Raw genomic sequence first — 16,118 nt, forward strand, 5'->3', positions numbered from 1 at the left:
AAATACAAGATAAAAGGAAAAATGCTTTTTCTGTGGTTGACTTGTCAGTGAAACGTTTAACTGTTGGTTCTGCAGGCCGACCTGCAGCTGGGTCTGAGCCAGGAGGAGGTGAGCCGGAGGAGGGCCTACCACGGCTGGAACGAGTTCGACATCAGCGAGGAGGAGCCGCTATGGAGGAAATACATCTCGCAGGTACCGGTCCACTCTGTCCTCCTCATGCTTCAGGATTATCTGCTGGTGCTGCTGACCAATCAGAGGGGCCACTCAGGATCAAACCAGGGGACTGTTTTTAACATGATGCCTGATAACGTGCCTGCAGGCTCCACATGATCCAGAGTGTCTCTGTTCTGTCCTCAGAGCTGCAAGGTGGCCAAACATTAAAACCAGAGCTTTTCTGTATCTCTTTGATCACATGATGCAGTGAAAGCATTCATCAGCTGCCTCCTACGTCCTGCAAACAAAGAGGACACAGACAGAAGTCCTGAGGACAGATCAGGAGGGAAAGAAAAGAGCAGCCAGTCGTTGTTCCGGGAAATCAGAGCAGTGTCTCAGAGTTGAGTGATGAGATGGAGAACGGCGCTCTGGGGAGTTTGTTTGGACCACGTGGACTCAGACAAGGACAGAAGCTGAGCAGCTGGAGGTGGAGAGGACGGAGAACAGAGAGGTTAAATATAGAAATCCATCAGGGAAGGAGAGAGGGATGATGCAAGGGACAGAATGAAGGATGCAGAGGACGTTAAAGGGAGGCAGACGGTGGATGAAGGACGAACGAAGGCTGGTTCTGATGTCTGTCCCACCTACAGTCTGACTGCTTCCTCTCACATCTCAGGCAGTTTGTAGAAAAAGGGGAAAGGTTGACCTCGTGTCATCAGGTCATCATGTCACACGGGAGGGTTTTCATGTAACTGACCTTCAATTTCTGACGTCACAGCTCTGATTGGCCCACTGATGAAGATGAAGAAGATCATCTGAGGTCAGATTCATGCGGAAGGCCCGCCCCCCTAAAGACGAAATGCCTCAACTTCTGTGATCAGACACAGGAAACAGACATAGCTCTGAGTTTTACCCGTCCTCGAGCATCCTGCAAACAAGCCAACGTTCCTGGAAGCTTCAGAGGTCACAGGGGAATAATGTCTTCTGCAGCTCATCATTTTCTGGAGAAACTTGTGATGCTTTAGTCTCTCAGATCAGAGGTCTGGACAGAACGGCCTCCCTCCGTCCTTCTTGTTCCTGACATTGAACATGTCGGCCTTGTGTAAACGGCTCCCCAGCAGGATGGTCTGGTGGAGATGCAGGAGCTGCCACCAGAGATTAAACATGGAAGGGTTAAACTTTCTGCCCTGCTGTTGACGTGGAAACCAGGTCATCAGGTGCTGGAGCTGAAAATAGAGCTGGATGCAGCTTCATACATCTTCAGCTCCGTTTTCAGGCTCCAGTTCGAGCCTCATAGGCAGCGAACGTCCACGTGAAATATTTTCTGTTATGAACGTTGACACAAACAAGCATTTAAGGATCTAAAAGTAAAGTGTGTCACTTTCTGGTTCCTCTGAACACCGAGCAGCTCCTGGATCACGAGCTTCCACTCTGGAATGACTGCAGGGACCGGAAACGGACAGATTCTTTCATCCTAAACGTAAAAACAGAAGAGTTGTCTTTCCAGAATGTCCCTATTATTTATAATGTCTATAACTCCAGATTCAACGGGAGTGGAGCTGCACGGGTGTCGTGGTTATATCACCACAAACATCTAAACCCCCACTGATCCTCCTGCTGTCGTCTTCTTCCTCTGCAGTTCAAAGATCCCCTCATCCTGCTGCTGCTGGCTTCGGCGGTCATCAGCGTCCTCATGCATCAGCTTGACGACGCCATCAGCATCACAGTGGTACGTCGCACCAGCAGCACATCGGGGGGGTTGCTGGATCACATGGACGTGGTTCAAACAACAGAAACACGATCTTTTCTTTTTTTAAGTCAGAATAAAATCCAAATGTCCCAGAAAAAAATTAGTTTTAGTTGAAATAATAGAAATAAATCTGTTCATTTTATGACAAAATGATTTTTTTTTCCTCTGAACAAATTGCTTTTAATCTGTCCTTCCGGATGAACCCGTGTCAATGCACAAAATCAGCTGTAAAATCCCTAAACATCAATATTTGTCTCTGGAATCTTCTTTTTTCCAGGCCATCATCATCGTCGTGACGGTCGCCTTCGTTCAGGTACGTCCTGTCTGCTGCTGCTGGGTTAGCGGTGTGGTCCCAAGTCCAGATGTTTGTCTGATTCCAGCTGAGTGGAAACGTCTCAGGTGTCGGTTACCTGGAATTCCAGCTGAGTGGAAACGTTTCAGGTGTCAGTTACCGGGAATTCCAGCTGAGTGAAAACGTTTCAGGTGTCACTTACCTGGAATTCCAGCTGAGTGGAAACGTTTCAGGTGTCTGTTACCGGGAATTCCAGCTGAGTGGAAACGTTTCAGGTGTCGGTTACCTGGAATTCCAGCTGAGTGGAAACGTTTCAGGTGTCAGTTACCGGGAATTCCAGCTGAGTGAAAACGTTTCAGGTGTCACTTACCTGGAATTCCAGCTGACTGAAAACGTTTCAGGTGCCAGTTACCTGGAATTCCAGCTGAGTGGAAACGTTTCAGGTGTCACTTACCTGGAATTCCAGCTGAGTGGAAACGTTTCAGGTGTCGGTTACCTGGAATTCCAGCTGAGAGGAAACGTTTCAGGTGTCGGTTACCTGGAATTCCAGCTGAGTGAAAACGTTTCAGGTGTCAGTTACCTGGAATTCCAGCTGAGTGGAAACGTTTCAGGTGTCAGTTACCTGGAATTCCAGCTGAGTGGAAACGTTTCAGGTGTCACTTACCTGGAATTCCAGCTGAGTGGAAACGTTTCAGGTGTCAGTTACCGGGAATTCCAGCTGAGTGAAAACGTTTCAGGTGTCACTTACCTGGAATTCCAGCTGACTGAAAACGTTTCAGGTGCCAGTTACCTGGAATTCCAGCTGAGTGGAAACGTTTCAGGTGTCACTTACCTGGAATTCCAGCTGAGTGGAAACGTTTCAGGTGTCGGTTACCTGGAATTCCAGCTGAGAGGAAACGTTTCAGGTGTCGGTTACCTGGAATTCCAGCTGAGTGAAAACGTTTCAGGTGTCAGTTACCTGGAATTCCAGCTGAGTGGAAACGTTTCAGGTGTCAGTTACCTGGAATTCCAGCTGAGTGGAAACGTTTCAGGTGTCACTTACCTGGAATTCCAGCTGAGTGGAAACGTTTCAGGTGTCGGTTACCTGGAATTCCAGCTGAGAGGAAACGTTTCAGGTGTCGGTTACCTGGAATTCCAGCTGATTGGAAACGTCTCAGGTGTCGGTTACCTGGAATTCCAGCTGAGTGGAAACGTTTCAGGTGTCAGTTACCGGGAATTCCAGCTGAGTGAAAACGTTTCAGGTGTCACTTACCTGGAATTCCAGCTGAGTGGAAACGTTTCAGGTGTCTGTTACCGGGAATTCCAGCTGAGTGGAAACGTTTCAGGTGTCGGTTACCTGGAATTCCAGCTGAGTGGAAACGTTTCAGGTGTCAGTTACCGGGAATTCCAGCTGAGTGAAAACGTTTCAGGTGTCACTTACCTGGAATTCCAGCTGACTGAAAACGTTTCAGGTGCCAGTTACCTGGAATTCCAGCTGAGTGAAAACGTTTCAGGTGTCACTTACCTGGAATTCCAGCTGAGTGGAAACGTTTCAGGTGTCGGTTACCTGGAATTCCAGCTGAGAGGAAACGTTTCAGGTGTCGGTTACCTGGAATTCCAGCTGAGTGAAAACGTTTCAGGTGTCAGTTACCTGGAATTCCAGCTGAGTGGAAACGTTTCAGGTGTCGGTTACCTGGAATTCCAGCTGAGAGGAAACGTTTCAGGTGTCGGTTACCTGGAATTCCAGCTGAGTGAAAACGTTTCAGGTGTCAGTTACCTGGAATTCCAGCTGAGTGGAAACGTTTCAGGTGTCACTTACCTGGAATTCCAGCTGAGTGGAAACGTTTCAGGTGTCGGTTACCTGGAATTCCAGCTGAGAGGAAACGTTTCAGGTGTCGGTTACCTGGAATTCCAGCTGATTGGAAACGTCTCAGGTGTCGGTTACCTGGAATTCCAGCTGAGTGGAAACGTTTCAGGTGTCAGTTACCGGGAATTCCAGCTGAGTGAAAACGTTTCAGGTGTCACTTACCTGGAATTCCAGCTGAGTGGAAACGTTTCAGGTGTCTGTTACCTGGAATTCCAGCTGAGTGGAAACGTTTCAGGTGTCGGTTACCTGGAATTCCAGCTGAGTGGAAACGTTTCAGGTGTCAGTTACCGGGAATTCCAGCTGAGTGAAAACGTTTCAGGTGTCACTTACCTGGAATTCCAGCTGACTGAAAACGTTTCAGGTGCCAGTTACCTGGAATTCCAGCTGAGTGGAAACGTTTCAGGTGTCACTTACCTGGAATTCCAGCTGAGTGGAAACGTTTCAGGTGTCGGTTACCTGGAATTCCAGCTGAGAGGAAACGTTTCAGGTGTCGGTTACCTGGAATTCCAGCTGAGTGAAAACGTTTCAGGTGTCAGTTACCTGGAATTCCAGCTGAGTGGAAACGTTTCAGGTGTCAGTTACCTGGAATTCCAGCTGAGTGGAAACGTTTCAGGTGTCACTTACCTGGAATTCCAGCTGAGTGGAAACGTTTCAGGTGTCGGTTACCTGGAATTCCAGCTGAGAGGAAACGTTTCAGGTGTCGGTTACCTGGAATTCCAGCTGATTGGAAACGTCTCAGGTGTCGGTTACCTGGAATTCCAGCTGAGTGGAAACGTTTCAGGTGTCGGTTACCTGGAATTCCAGCTGAGAGGAAACGTTTCAGGTGTCGGTTACCTGGAATTCCAGCTGAGTGGAAACGTTTCAGGTGTCACTTACCTGGAATTCCAGCTGAGTGGAAACGTTTCAGGTGTCGGTTACCTGGAATTCCAGCTGAGAGGAAACGTTTCAGGTGTCAGTTACCTGGAATTCCAGCTGAGTGAAAACGTTTCAGGTGTCAGTTACCTGGAATTCCAGCTGAGTGGAAACGTTTCAGGTGTCAGTTACCTGGAATTCCAGCTGAGTGGAAACGTTTCAGGTGTCACTTACCTGGAATTCCAGCTGAGTGGAAACGTTTCAGGTGTCAGTTACCTGGAATTCCAGCTGAGAGGAAATGTTTCAGGTGTCGGTTAACTGGAATTCCAGCTGAGTGGAAACGTCTCAGGTGTCGGTTACCTGGAATTCCAGCTGAGTGGAAACGTTTCAGGTGTCGGTTACCTGGAATTCCAGCTGAGAGGAAACGTTTCAGGTGTCGGTTACCTGGAATTCCAGCTGAGTGGAAACGTCTCAGGTGTCGGTTACCTGGAATTCCAGCTGAGTGGAAACGTTTCAGGTGTCACTTACCTGGAATTCCAGCTGAGTGGAAACGTCTCAGGTGTCGGTTACCTGGAATTCCAGCTGAGAGGAAACGTTTCAGGTGTCAGTTACCTGGAATTCCAGCTGAGTGGAAATGTCTCAGGTGTCAGTTACCTGGAATTCCAGCTGAGAGGAAACGTTTCAGATGTCAGTTACCTGGAATTCCAGCTGAGAGGAAAGTTTCAGGTGTCAGTTACCTGGAATTCCAGCTGAGTGGAAACGTCTCAGGTGTCGGTTACCTGGAATTCCAGCTGAGTGGAAACGTTTCAGGTGTCGGTTACCTGGAATTCCAGCTGAGTGGAAACGTCTCAGGTGTCGGTTACCTGGAATTCCAGCTGAGTGGAAACGTTTCAGGTGTCGGTTACCTGGAATTCCAGCTGAGTGGAAACGTTTCAGGTGTCGGTTACCTGGAATTCCAGCTGAGTGGAAACGTTTCAGGTGTCGGTTACCTGGAATTCCAGCTGAGTGGAAACGTCTCAGGTGTCGGTTACCTGGAATTCCAGCTGAGTGGAAACGTCTCAGGTGTCGGTTACCTGGAATTCCAGCTGAGTGGAAACGTCTCAGGTGTCGGTTACCTGGAATTCCAGCTGAGTGGAAACGTCTCAGGTGTCGGTTACCTGGAATTCCAGCTGAGTGGAAACGTTTCAGGTGTCGGTTACCTGGAATTCCAGCTGAGTGGAAACGTTTCAGGTGTCGGTTACCTGGAATTCCAGCTGAGTGGAAACGTTTCAGGTGTCAGTTACCTGGAATTCCAGGTGTGTTACTTGGAACAGGTGCAGCTGGGTCCTCTGGTCCTACAGCTCCACGTTGTTGTGACTTTTTGTGTTTCTTCTGCAGGAATACCGCTCAGAGAAGTCTCTAGAGGAGCTCGGGAAGCTGGTTCCTCCAGAGTGTAACTGGTGAGTTGAACTCCTCCTCCTCCTCCTCATCATCATCCTTGCATGTGTTACTGGGAGTGTATGGGGGAGGGGCAGCATTTATAAAAGGGGTGTTGAGTTGTTCCTGGGTGGCGTTGGAACTCCCACATCATTGATGTCTCACTCCAGCCAAAAAACTTTCCTTCTAAATGTAAATAAATGTACCTTCATGAGTTGTGTCCAACAAATAGTCTAAGGAGTGGACTTTAGCAGCTTTTTAACCAAAAAACAGCAAATATAAGACCGACTTTCTGATTGTTCTAAAGGTTTTGTGGTTTTTATTGTGCTTGGTTTGGGTGATAATGCTCAGTGGAGGCTTGTAGCTGAGTTTCATTGTTGTGTGCTACATGTTCAGGTCGGTGCTTCTTAGCATGCACATAGATTGTCTGTACTGGACGCATCAGAATTCAGTCACATCTTGAAATCCGGGTACTGCTATTATGAGGCTGTAGCTCAGCTGATAGAGTAGGCGCTGGTTCAAATCCCGGCTTCAAGCTGCATTAGCCCCCGTAGCTCAATGATGGCCCCTATTCCCACAAAATCATTTTTAAAAAGTACCGTAATCACTTGGATTTGATGGCATACTATGGCTGAAACGGACTTTCCTGCAACCTGCAGAGAAAAATGTCAGAGAACCAGCAAACGGCATCAAAAAGGTCATGATGTCAGGACAAATCCTCCACGAGTCCCTCTCATGTAAAGGTAGCGAAAACACTGAGAACTTCTGAATGAGGAAATGTTCTGTTTAAAAGCTGCTGAAGTAGGACTGAAGAAGAAACACTGCAGGTTTCTGAACAGGCCGGTTTCCTCGCCAGCATGTGAAGTGAGACAGATTTTTAGTTTGTTAGTCCTCACGTGATACACGAAAATCAGAACATACACATCAGCGTGCACACATCTTCATCACTGTCTTCATCTACAGAACGAATGAAACAGGACTCTGAAGCCATCGTCGTATCCAGAAAACACACACAGAAGGGTGTGCCTCTCTTCTCTGGTATGACTCAAACTCTTCCTCTTCCTCCTCTTCCTCCTCAGCATCAGGGATGGGAACCTGGAGCACCTGCTGGCCCGAGAGCTGGTTCCTGGAGACACCGTCTGCCTGTCGGTGGGGGAGAGGGTCCCAGCAGACCTCCGCCTCTTCGAGGTACAAACCCGAAGCCTCTGCAGGGTGCTGGGCTTTAACACCGACTCGCCTGCTTATGTCAGGACGTTAGAGGAGCTTAACGCTCCGGCTCAGCTGGAAGGAGACAGGAAGCAGATCAGGAGATGGTTGCATATATCTATGAACTATCTTAATCACTAACATGAAACTGTGTAAACTGTACATACATACACACATACATATCCACATGTACATATACAAACATGTACATATAGAAGCCCTTATATATAAATAAATGAATTAGGGCTGTCAGAATAACCGTGTTAACGGTGATGACTAATTTATGTAGGTAATTGCATTCACGTTTTTAACGCTGTTAACGCATGTGTGGCATAACAAGCCCCACACTTCCATCACGACGGTGGGACGTGGAGGCGTCTAGAGGCCAGATAGAAAAGATGAGGCGGCTAACCCCTAAGTGTGACTTTAATCACACTTAGGGGCGGCGTGGCTCAGTGGGTAGAGCAGTCATCCTGTAGCCCAAGGGTTGTCGGTTCGATCCCGGTTCGAGCTCATGTCGAGGTGTCCCTGAGCAAGACACCAAACCCCATTTTGCTCCTGATGGGTGGTGGTCAGCGCCTTGCATGGCAGCTTCCACCATCAGTGTGTGAATGTGTGTGTGAATGAGACGTACATGTAAAGCGCTTTGGATAAAAGCGCTATATGAGTACAGACCATTTTACCATTTTACTTACACAAGATTATACAGTCATGCTCACATTTACAATCCTATTTACAGCGTTAGAGCCTCCCATTCGAACTCACCTCAGGATTTCATCCCCGTACTTGTTGCTAATCATCAGTCTGAGACTTGGCTGAGTTTATTCCAAACCTTCACACCACTGACTGAGATGCACCTTCTTTTCATGGTTGTTCAAACACTTCTGGAGAAATGAAAGTTTCCTCTCACCTGTAGGTTCAGTTAAAGACTCAGCCTCTGTGTGTCACCCCCCAGGCATCCGAACTGTCCGTGGATGAGTCCAGCCTGACCGGAGAGACCACCCCCTGCTCCAAATCCACCTCCCACCAGTCGGCAGCCACCAACACAGACATCGCCTCCCGCAGCAACATCGCCTTCATGGGGACACTGGTGCGCTACGGCAAAGCCAAGGTAGCAGAGAGAGACACGTCGGCCATCTTTGATCCACAGTCTGGTCTGTTTGGTCAGGAAACAGCTGATGTCTCAGTCCATCTCTCACTCATTTGTCTGGGAATGAAGAACCGAGACCACTGAGTGTTGAACATCACTAAATCACACGGTTGTTCAAATTTAGCTCCAGTGAAAAATCCTTGAATCCGTCATGAAGAAGACTGAAATATTTCTGCACTTTAAAACCAGCTTACAGGGTTAGATTAATAATCTCTTCTCATCCATTCTGGTACAGAAGGATTATTCATCCTAGAGGAGAGTTAGATCTGAGACTAAAACATTGTGGAGGTGGACAGAACATTTTTACTCAAAATCAGAGATCTTCTGAGAGCTGAGTTCAGAGCGAGAAAGGGAGGAAGGATGCTCTGATTTAAACTATGATCTGGATTAATGATGGTAAAACGCCTTTATGAAGTACTCCCAGTGGGCGTTTGTGTAACTTCTGGAAGTCCAACGTGAGGTCAGGAGGTGCAGAAACATCCAGGATGTGACATATCTTCCCCTCTTTGTTTCTCAGGGCATCGTCATTGGAACCGGGGAGAACTCTGAGTTTGGGGAGATTTTCAAGATGATGCAAGCTGAGGAGGTAGGTCATCCTGAACCTCAAGCAGCTGATCGCTACAGAGACGGAGGATCCTCGGAAGTTTTAATAATTGTTCATGCTGAACTTCTGTTTGCTGCTGAGATGTCTGAGCAGCAGTTTAAACATTCGTGTTGGTGCTCACATCTTCATTTACAGAATCCAGGTTCAGCCTGAAACACTTCACTGTTCTGGATCACCATCCACTTCACCAGGTCCAGCTTCTAGTGCCAGGTTAAACCCCTTTTTAATTCTTGAAGTTTAAAAAAGTGAAAACTGGGATTTTAAAATTCTTTAAGACAAAAACTTAAGCATCATATAAGGGAAAGTACTTCCAGACTGGAGGCTAGAAACTGAGGGAAAATTAGGCAAAAGGAAAAGACAAGCCCGTAATGACTTGCAAGGGGTAAACCAGGCCACATTGTTACTAAGGGGCCCAAAGTGGGCCAAGAGAATCTCCCCCCACCATTACACCAGCAGCAGCCTGAAGCGTTGATCCAAGGCAGAATGGATCCATGTTTTCATGATGTTTCCAGCAGATTCTGAGCCGAGCATCTGGATGTGGAGCTGAAATGGAGATTCATCAGACCAGCAACGTTTCTCCATCTTCTGTTTTGTGTTCAGAGATGCTAATCTACATACTTTGGTTGGAAACACTGGTTTATGTCAGTATTAGCAAACTAGACAAAAATATCATAAAATCACAGTTAAGTGAAAAATAAGACATTAAAAAAATGGGTGGATGTTACATGTAAAAGGAAATTGAGCCTGGTAAAGTGGATGGATGTTTCCTGTAACATGAAGTTAAACCTGGTAAAGTGGATGGATGTTTCCTGTAACATGAAGTTGAGCCGGGTAATATGGGTGGATGTTGCATGTAGCAGGAAGTTGAGCCTGGTAAAGTGGGTGGATGTTTCCTGTAACATGAAGTTGAGCCGGGTAATATGGGTGGATGTTGCATGTAGCAGGAAGTTGAGCCTGGTAAAGTGGGTGGATGTTTCCTGTAACATGAAGTTGAGCCGGGTAATATGGGTGGATGTTGCATGTAGCAGGAAGTTGAGCCTGGTAAAGTGGATGGATGTTTCCTTTAACATGAAGTTGAGCAGGGTAAAGTGGGTGGATGTTTCCTGTAACATGAAGTTGAGCCGGGTAATATGGGTGGATGTTGCATGTAGCAGGAAGTTGAGCCTGGTGAAGTGGATGGATGTTTCCTGTAACATGAAGTTGAGCCAGGTAATGTGGGTGGATGTTGCATGTAGCAGGAAGTTGAGCCTGGTAAAGTGGATGGATGTTGCATGTAGCAGGAAGTTAAACCTGGTAAAGTGGATGGATGTTGCATGTAGCAGGAAGTTGAGCAGGGTAAATTGAGTGGATGTTGCATGTAGCAGGACGTTGAGCAGGGCAAAGTGGGTGGATGTTGCATGTAACAGGAAGTTGAGCAGGGTAAAGTGGGTGGATGTTGCATGTAGCAGGAAGTTGAGCAGGGCAAAGTGGGTGGATGTTGCATGTAACAGGAAGTTGAGCAGGGTAAAGTGGGTGGATGTTGCATGTAGCAGGAAGTTGAGCAGGGTAAATTGAGTGGATGTTGCATGTAGCAGGAAGTTGAGCAGGGCAAAGTGGGTGGATGTTGCATGTAACAGGAAGTTGAGCCTGGTAAAGTGGGTGGATGTTGCATGTAGCAGGAAGTTGAGCAGGGTAAAGTGGGTGGATGTTGCATGTAGCAGGAAGTTGAGCCTGGTAAAGTGGGTGGATGTTGCATGTAGCAGGAAGTGGAGCTTGGTAAAGTGGGTGGATGTTGCATGTAACCTGGTCCGGTGGATGGTTGAATTCATGTAAACCTTAGCCATGTTTCCCACCCTGCTGCTGGTGATGGCTGAGGTGTTGAAAGAAAACAGGACTCTTCATCCATCCCAGCAGCTCTGTAACAGGATTGTCATGGTAACCAACTCTCTTTGTTTTCTGTTTGTGTGGCCAGGCTCCTAAAACTCCTCTCCAGAAGAGCATGGACCTGCTGGGGAAGCAGCTGTCGCTGTATTCCTTCGGCATCATCGGTGAGCTCATCGCCTCTGCAGACTTCGTCATTGCTGCGTCCACGCTGCGCTGAATGTGTGTGTGCTGTGTTTCAGGGGTCATCATGCTGGTGGGCTGGCTGCAGGGGAAGAGAATCCTGGACATGTTCACTATCGGCGTCAGGTATGTCAGTCTGACCCGTCTCCACCAGGGATAAAGTGTGACGGCTGTTGACTCCGTCTGATCTCCTTCAGCCTGGCGGTGGCGGCCATCCCAGAGGGTCTACCCATCGTGGTGACGGTGACGCTGGCGCTCGGTGTGATGCGCATGGTGAAGAAGAGAGCCATTGTCAAGAAGCTTCCCATTGTAGAGACTCTGGGTGAGTCCTGATGACGGCAGGCTGAGTGTTTCTGTAAAGTAGCTGCTGATTTCAGATCGTCTCTTTACCAGCTAATCCAGGACTGAGTGACTTTAGGAATGAACCAGTCTTTCATAGGAGAATTTTACCCTGCAGAGGGCTGGACTCAAAGCATACCACAATCCATTTTTCTTTGGCTTCACTGCACTGAATGGTTGTCAGTAGTTTGTATGGCTTCCACCCGCTTGTACGACGATGTCGACACATGCTCCTGGATGAGACCGTGGACGGGGTCCTGGGGTCTCCTCCCAGATCTGGGCCAGAGTCCCGAACCAGGAAGCAGGTCTAACATACCCGGGTATCTCTCTGTTACCTGGGTTAGCCAGACATTCATGATCCTGATCAGCGGTTCCACGAAGCTGGTGATCATCTCGGTAACTCAACCCAGAGTTTTCCATCTGGATCAGAGCACGCTCACATAAAAGGGGCGGAGTTTGCAGCATCTGGCCAATCACAGACATGGAGAAACCCTGCAGACCCTTCATCGTGGAGGAGCAGACCGTTATTCTTCACTAATGTGAAGAATTAAACACATCATCCAGGTCAGAAGCAGCACTGTTGCCGTAGCAACAGCCAGGAAGGGATGCTGGCTCTGTTAATGTGTAAATTGGGGAGATTCTGGGATTTAATTGGTGGGACAATATAAACGGACACGACTGATTGTTACAGCCCAGACGTTTTTTTTGTTTTTTTTTTTTTTTTATAAATCTTTTTATTAACATTTTGGGGTATACAGGATAGGGCATAAATCTGACATAATACAGGAGGAGTACTTGTGTCAGCCCCATTAGACAAGTAGAGAGAGAAGACGGGATAAGTAACTGGATAAACAAATATATACAGACTTACAGATTTATGCACGTAAAACAGAAATTGAAGATCATTATGAAACCCAACAACAACACCCACCCACCCTCGTACAAATGTACAGCAACAACAAAAAAAAAAAAAAAAAAAAAAAAAGGGGGGGGGGGTTTAATATTTGTGCACTCAGTCCTGTGTGAGTAACTGCTAAGTCAGATCCAAATTAGTTCTCATCGCAATTCAATATCCTTAATCTGTCATAGTACGCCAGGAAGGGGGTCCATATTCTGTGAAACTTCCTCAGGGAGCCCGCCAGTGTAAACCTAATCTTCTCCAATTTGATATACAATAATATGTCCTTAATCCATCTGTTATGTGAGGGTGGGGATGATTGTTTCCACTTGAGAAGAATCAATCTTCTCGCAAGCAGAGTCGTGAATGCCATAAAATCCTGCATGCTGTGGTTAAAGGTGGAACCGTCTGGTTGAACCCCGAATATGGCAGTGAGTGGGTTTGGGTCTATGGAGAAATCGAAAATCTCGCTAAATGACTTAAAAATTTCTTTCCAAAATGTTTCTAAAGCTGGGCAAGTCCAGAACATGTGAGCAAGAGTGCATGGGGAGAGGCTACATCTATTACAGGCCGGGTCTAGATTTGGAAATATCCTGGCCAGACTAGAATTCGTAATATGAAGCCGGTGTAGGGCTTTAAACTGAATCAGCCCGTGTCTAGCGCAAGGCGACGAGGAGTGAATCCGATCAATCATCTTAGTCCATTCAGTCTCTGAGATGCATAAGTTTAGATCCTGCTCCCAAGCTCTTCTCAGGTGGTCCAGCATCTGGGGATTTATAGAACTAATCATCGAATAAATAACAGATATCAGGCCTTTAGCAGTGGGGTCCAAATCGAGAAGCCTGTCGACTGGTGATAATGGGGGCGGATTTGGGAATGAACAGATCTTATTCTGTATAAAATGTCGAACTTGTAGGTATCGGAAGAAGTGGGTTTTAGGGAGATTAAACCTTTGGCTGAGTTGTTCAAAAGAGAGGAAAGTATTATTAGAGAATAAATCTCTCAGACGTCGTATTCCATTCCTATGCCACAACCGAAAAGCTGCATCAGTATTAGAGGGAAGGAAGGATACGTTAGACACGACGGGGGCTACGAGTGATGCCTCCTGCAGACCGAAGTGCTTCCTAAACTGAGACCAAATTTTTATTGAATGAAAGACGACAGGGTTGGAGCCGACTGCCTTAGCAGGCAGCGGAAGGGATGAGGAGGCGATAGAGATGAGGGAGTATGGGCTGCAGGATTCCTCATCCTGCACCCAGACTGGGGAACTGGCCTCTGCGGGGAGGCCAGTCCAGAAAAGTAGTTTCTGGATATTACTCGCCCAGTAATAAAAAAGGAAGTTTGGAAGGGCCATTCCTCCTAATTTTTTCGGCCTTTGTAGAAAGGCCTTCCTAATCCGATGGGTCTTGTTGCCCCAAATAAAAGAAAGGATTATCTTGTCCAGGTTATTGAAAAAGGATTTCTTGATAAAGATGGGAATATTAAGAAATAGATAGAGAAAACGGGGTAAGATGCTCATTTTAACCAGGTTAATCCTGCCCGCCAAAGACAGGGGCAAGGCTGACCACTTAGTCAGCTCCTCCCTACAGCGCTCCATCAGGCGGCCAAAATTGTGCTTGAAGAGCGCATTAAAGGAACGTGTGACCGTTATGCCTAAATATCTAAACTCAGTTTGTGCTTCTTTAAATGGAATTGCAGGAGTTGGGGGATTAGCATGTGACCCTATAGTAAAATATTCACTCTTAGAGAAGTTGAGTTTGTATCCGGAGATTTCACCAAAGGCCTTTAAAATAGACAGGATAGGCGGAACGGATGCCGAAGGGTTGGAGATATAGAGAAGCAAATCATCGGCATACAAAGAGACTTTATGTTCGATGTTATTACGGGAAATGCCGGTGAATTGTGGAGATTGACGTAGAGCCATGGCCAGTGGCTCTATAGCGATCACAAATAGAAGGGGTGAGAGCGGGCAGCCCTGTCGCGTGCCCCTATGCAACTGAAAGTAAGGAGAGTGAACGTTGTTGGTGGAAATGGAGGCCGTAGGAGAGGAGTAGAGCAATCTCACCCAGGACAGAAAGCTAGGGGAAAAACCGAATCGCTGCATTGTTGCGAAAAGATAGGGCCATTCGACCCGATCGAACGCCTTCTCAGCGTCCAGGGAAACTATCGCCTCCTGAGCATCCGACCGGGGCGATGTGTACATAACATCTAATAGGCGTCGTATATTATGATAGGAGTTACGTTTCTGGATAAAGCCGGATTGGTCGGGTGAGATTATAGATGGAAGCACAGTTTCTAATCGATGGGCAAGAGCTTTGGCAAGAATCTTGAAGTCTACGTTAAGGAGAGAGATAGGCCTGTAGGACTCGCAAAGAGTTGGGTCTTTATCTTTTTTGGCAAGTAGAGAGATCGAGGCTTGAGTTAATGACGTTGGGAGAAGGCCCTGGTTAAAAGATTCCGTGAACATGGCAAGAAGTAATGGGGATAATAATGCTGAGAACTTTTTATAAAATTCGATACAGAATCCATCTGGGCCGGGGGATTTCCCGCTTTGTATGGCCGCAATAGCCCCGGTAATTTCAGACAAAGTTATGAGGTTACTGAGCTTGGAGTTAGCTTGTTGATCGACAGTAGACAGGTTCAAACCGTCAAAAAAAGAATCAAGTAAAGTTGTACTGTTAGGACAGTCCGACGAATACAGGGCTTTATAAAAAGTTGAGAAGCAATTGTTGATATCTATAGGGTTCGTCAGGGTGGCACCGGAAGGAGATTTAATTTGGGGTATCAATCTGGAAGCTACGAATTGACGAGCTTGCGAGGCCAGGAGCCTGCCGGCCTTCTCACCATGTTCATAGAATTTGTGGCGGTCTTTCAATAGTAACCGTTCCTCCTTTGAGGAGGAGATCAGGTCAAATTCTGCCTGAAGTCGCAACCTTTCCTTATACAAATCTGGGTCGGGGGACTGGGAATACTGTTTGTCAAGATTAAGAATAGCTTGCGTTAACTTATTAAGCTTACTTGCCTCCCGTTTTCTGTTATTGGATAAATAAGAAATAATCTGGCCTCTAATATATGCTTTGAGGGTCTCCCATAAAGTCGATCTAGAGATTTCGGGGGAATCATTAAACTCCAAGAAAGTCTTAATCTCAGAGGACAGAAATTTGCAGAAATCATCGTCTGCAAGTGAGAGCGGGTTAAGTCTCCAGGGAGAAAATGAAGGGGGTTGGTGAGGGATAAGCAATTCTAGTGAAACTGGAGCACGATCTGATATGACAATGCTCTCGTAGGAGCAGGCTTTAACTAAGGATAGGAGATGGTTATCTAGTAAAAAATAGTCAATGCGGCTAAAAGAATGGTGCACCGGGGAGAAAAAGGAAAATGCTTTGGCAGAGGGGAATAAAAATCTCCAGGGGTCAGAGAGGCCATATTGGTTACATAGTGAGCGAATAGTCGCTACTGACTTGGATAAGGGTATTGTTTTAGACGATGACCTGTCCAAGACCTGATCAAAAATGCAATTGAAGTCTCCGCTTATTATTAATGCATGGTTATCTATGTTTGGGATGGTA

General features: G+C 46.9%; 1 protein-coding gene across 2 annotated transcripts in view; it reads left to right on the forward strand.

Moving 5' to 3' along the window:
- Positions 1–16,118, forward strand: part of atp2c1 (ATPase secretory pathway Ca2+ transporting 1) — a 51,359-nt gene that overhangs the window by 23,520 nt on the left and 11,721 nt on the right. For both annotated transcript variants that reach the window (XM_041989101.1, XM_041989102.1), the window contains 10 exons: positions 76–192; positions 1,793–1,882; positions 2,181–2,216; positions 6,271–6,332; positions 7,389–7,497; positions 8,471–8,626; positions 9,183–9,251; positions 11,221–11,296; positions 11,372–11,438; positions 11,510–11,634. In XM_041989101.1, the coding sequence (XP_041845035.1) occupies positions 76–192; positions 1,793–1,882; positions 2,181–2,216; positions 6,271–6,332; positions 7,389–7,497; positions 8,471–8,626; positions 9,183–9,251; positions 11,221–11,296; positions 11,372–11,438; positions 11,510–11,634 (907 nt within the window). The remainder of the gene's footprint in view (positions 1–75; positions 193–1,792; positions 1,883–2,180; positions 2,217–6,270; positions 6,333–7,388; positions 7,498–8,470; positions 8,627–9,182; positions 9,252–11,220; positions 11,297–11,371; positions 11,439–11,509; positions 11,635–16,118) is intronic.

Source organism: Melanotaenia boesemani, chromosome 6, assembly GCF_017639745.1.
Source record: "Melanotaenia boesemani isolate fMelBoe1 chromosome 6, fMelBoe1.pri, whole genome shotgun sequence".
Taxonomy (NCBI): Eukaryota; Metazoa; Chordata; class Actinopteri; order Atheriniformes; family Melanotaeniidae; genus Melanotaenia; species Melanotaenia boesemani.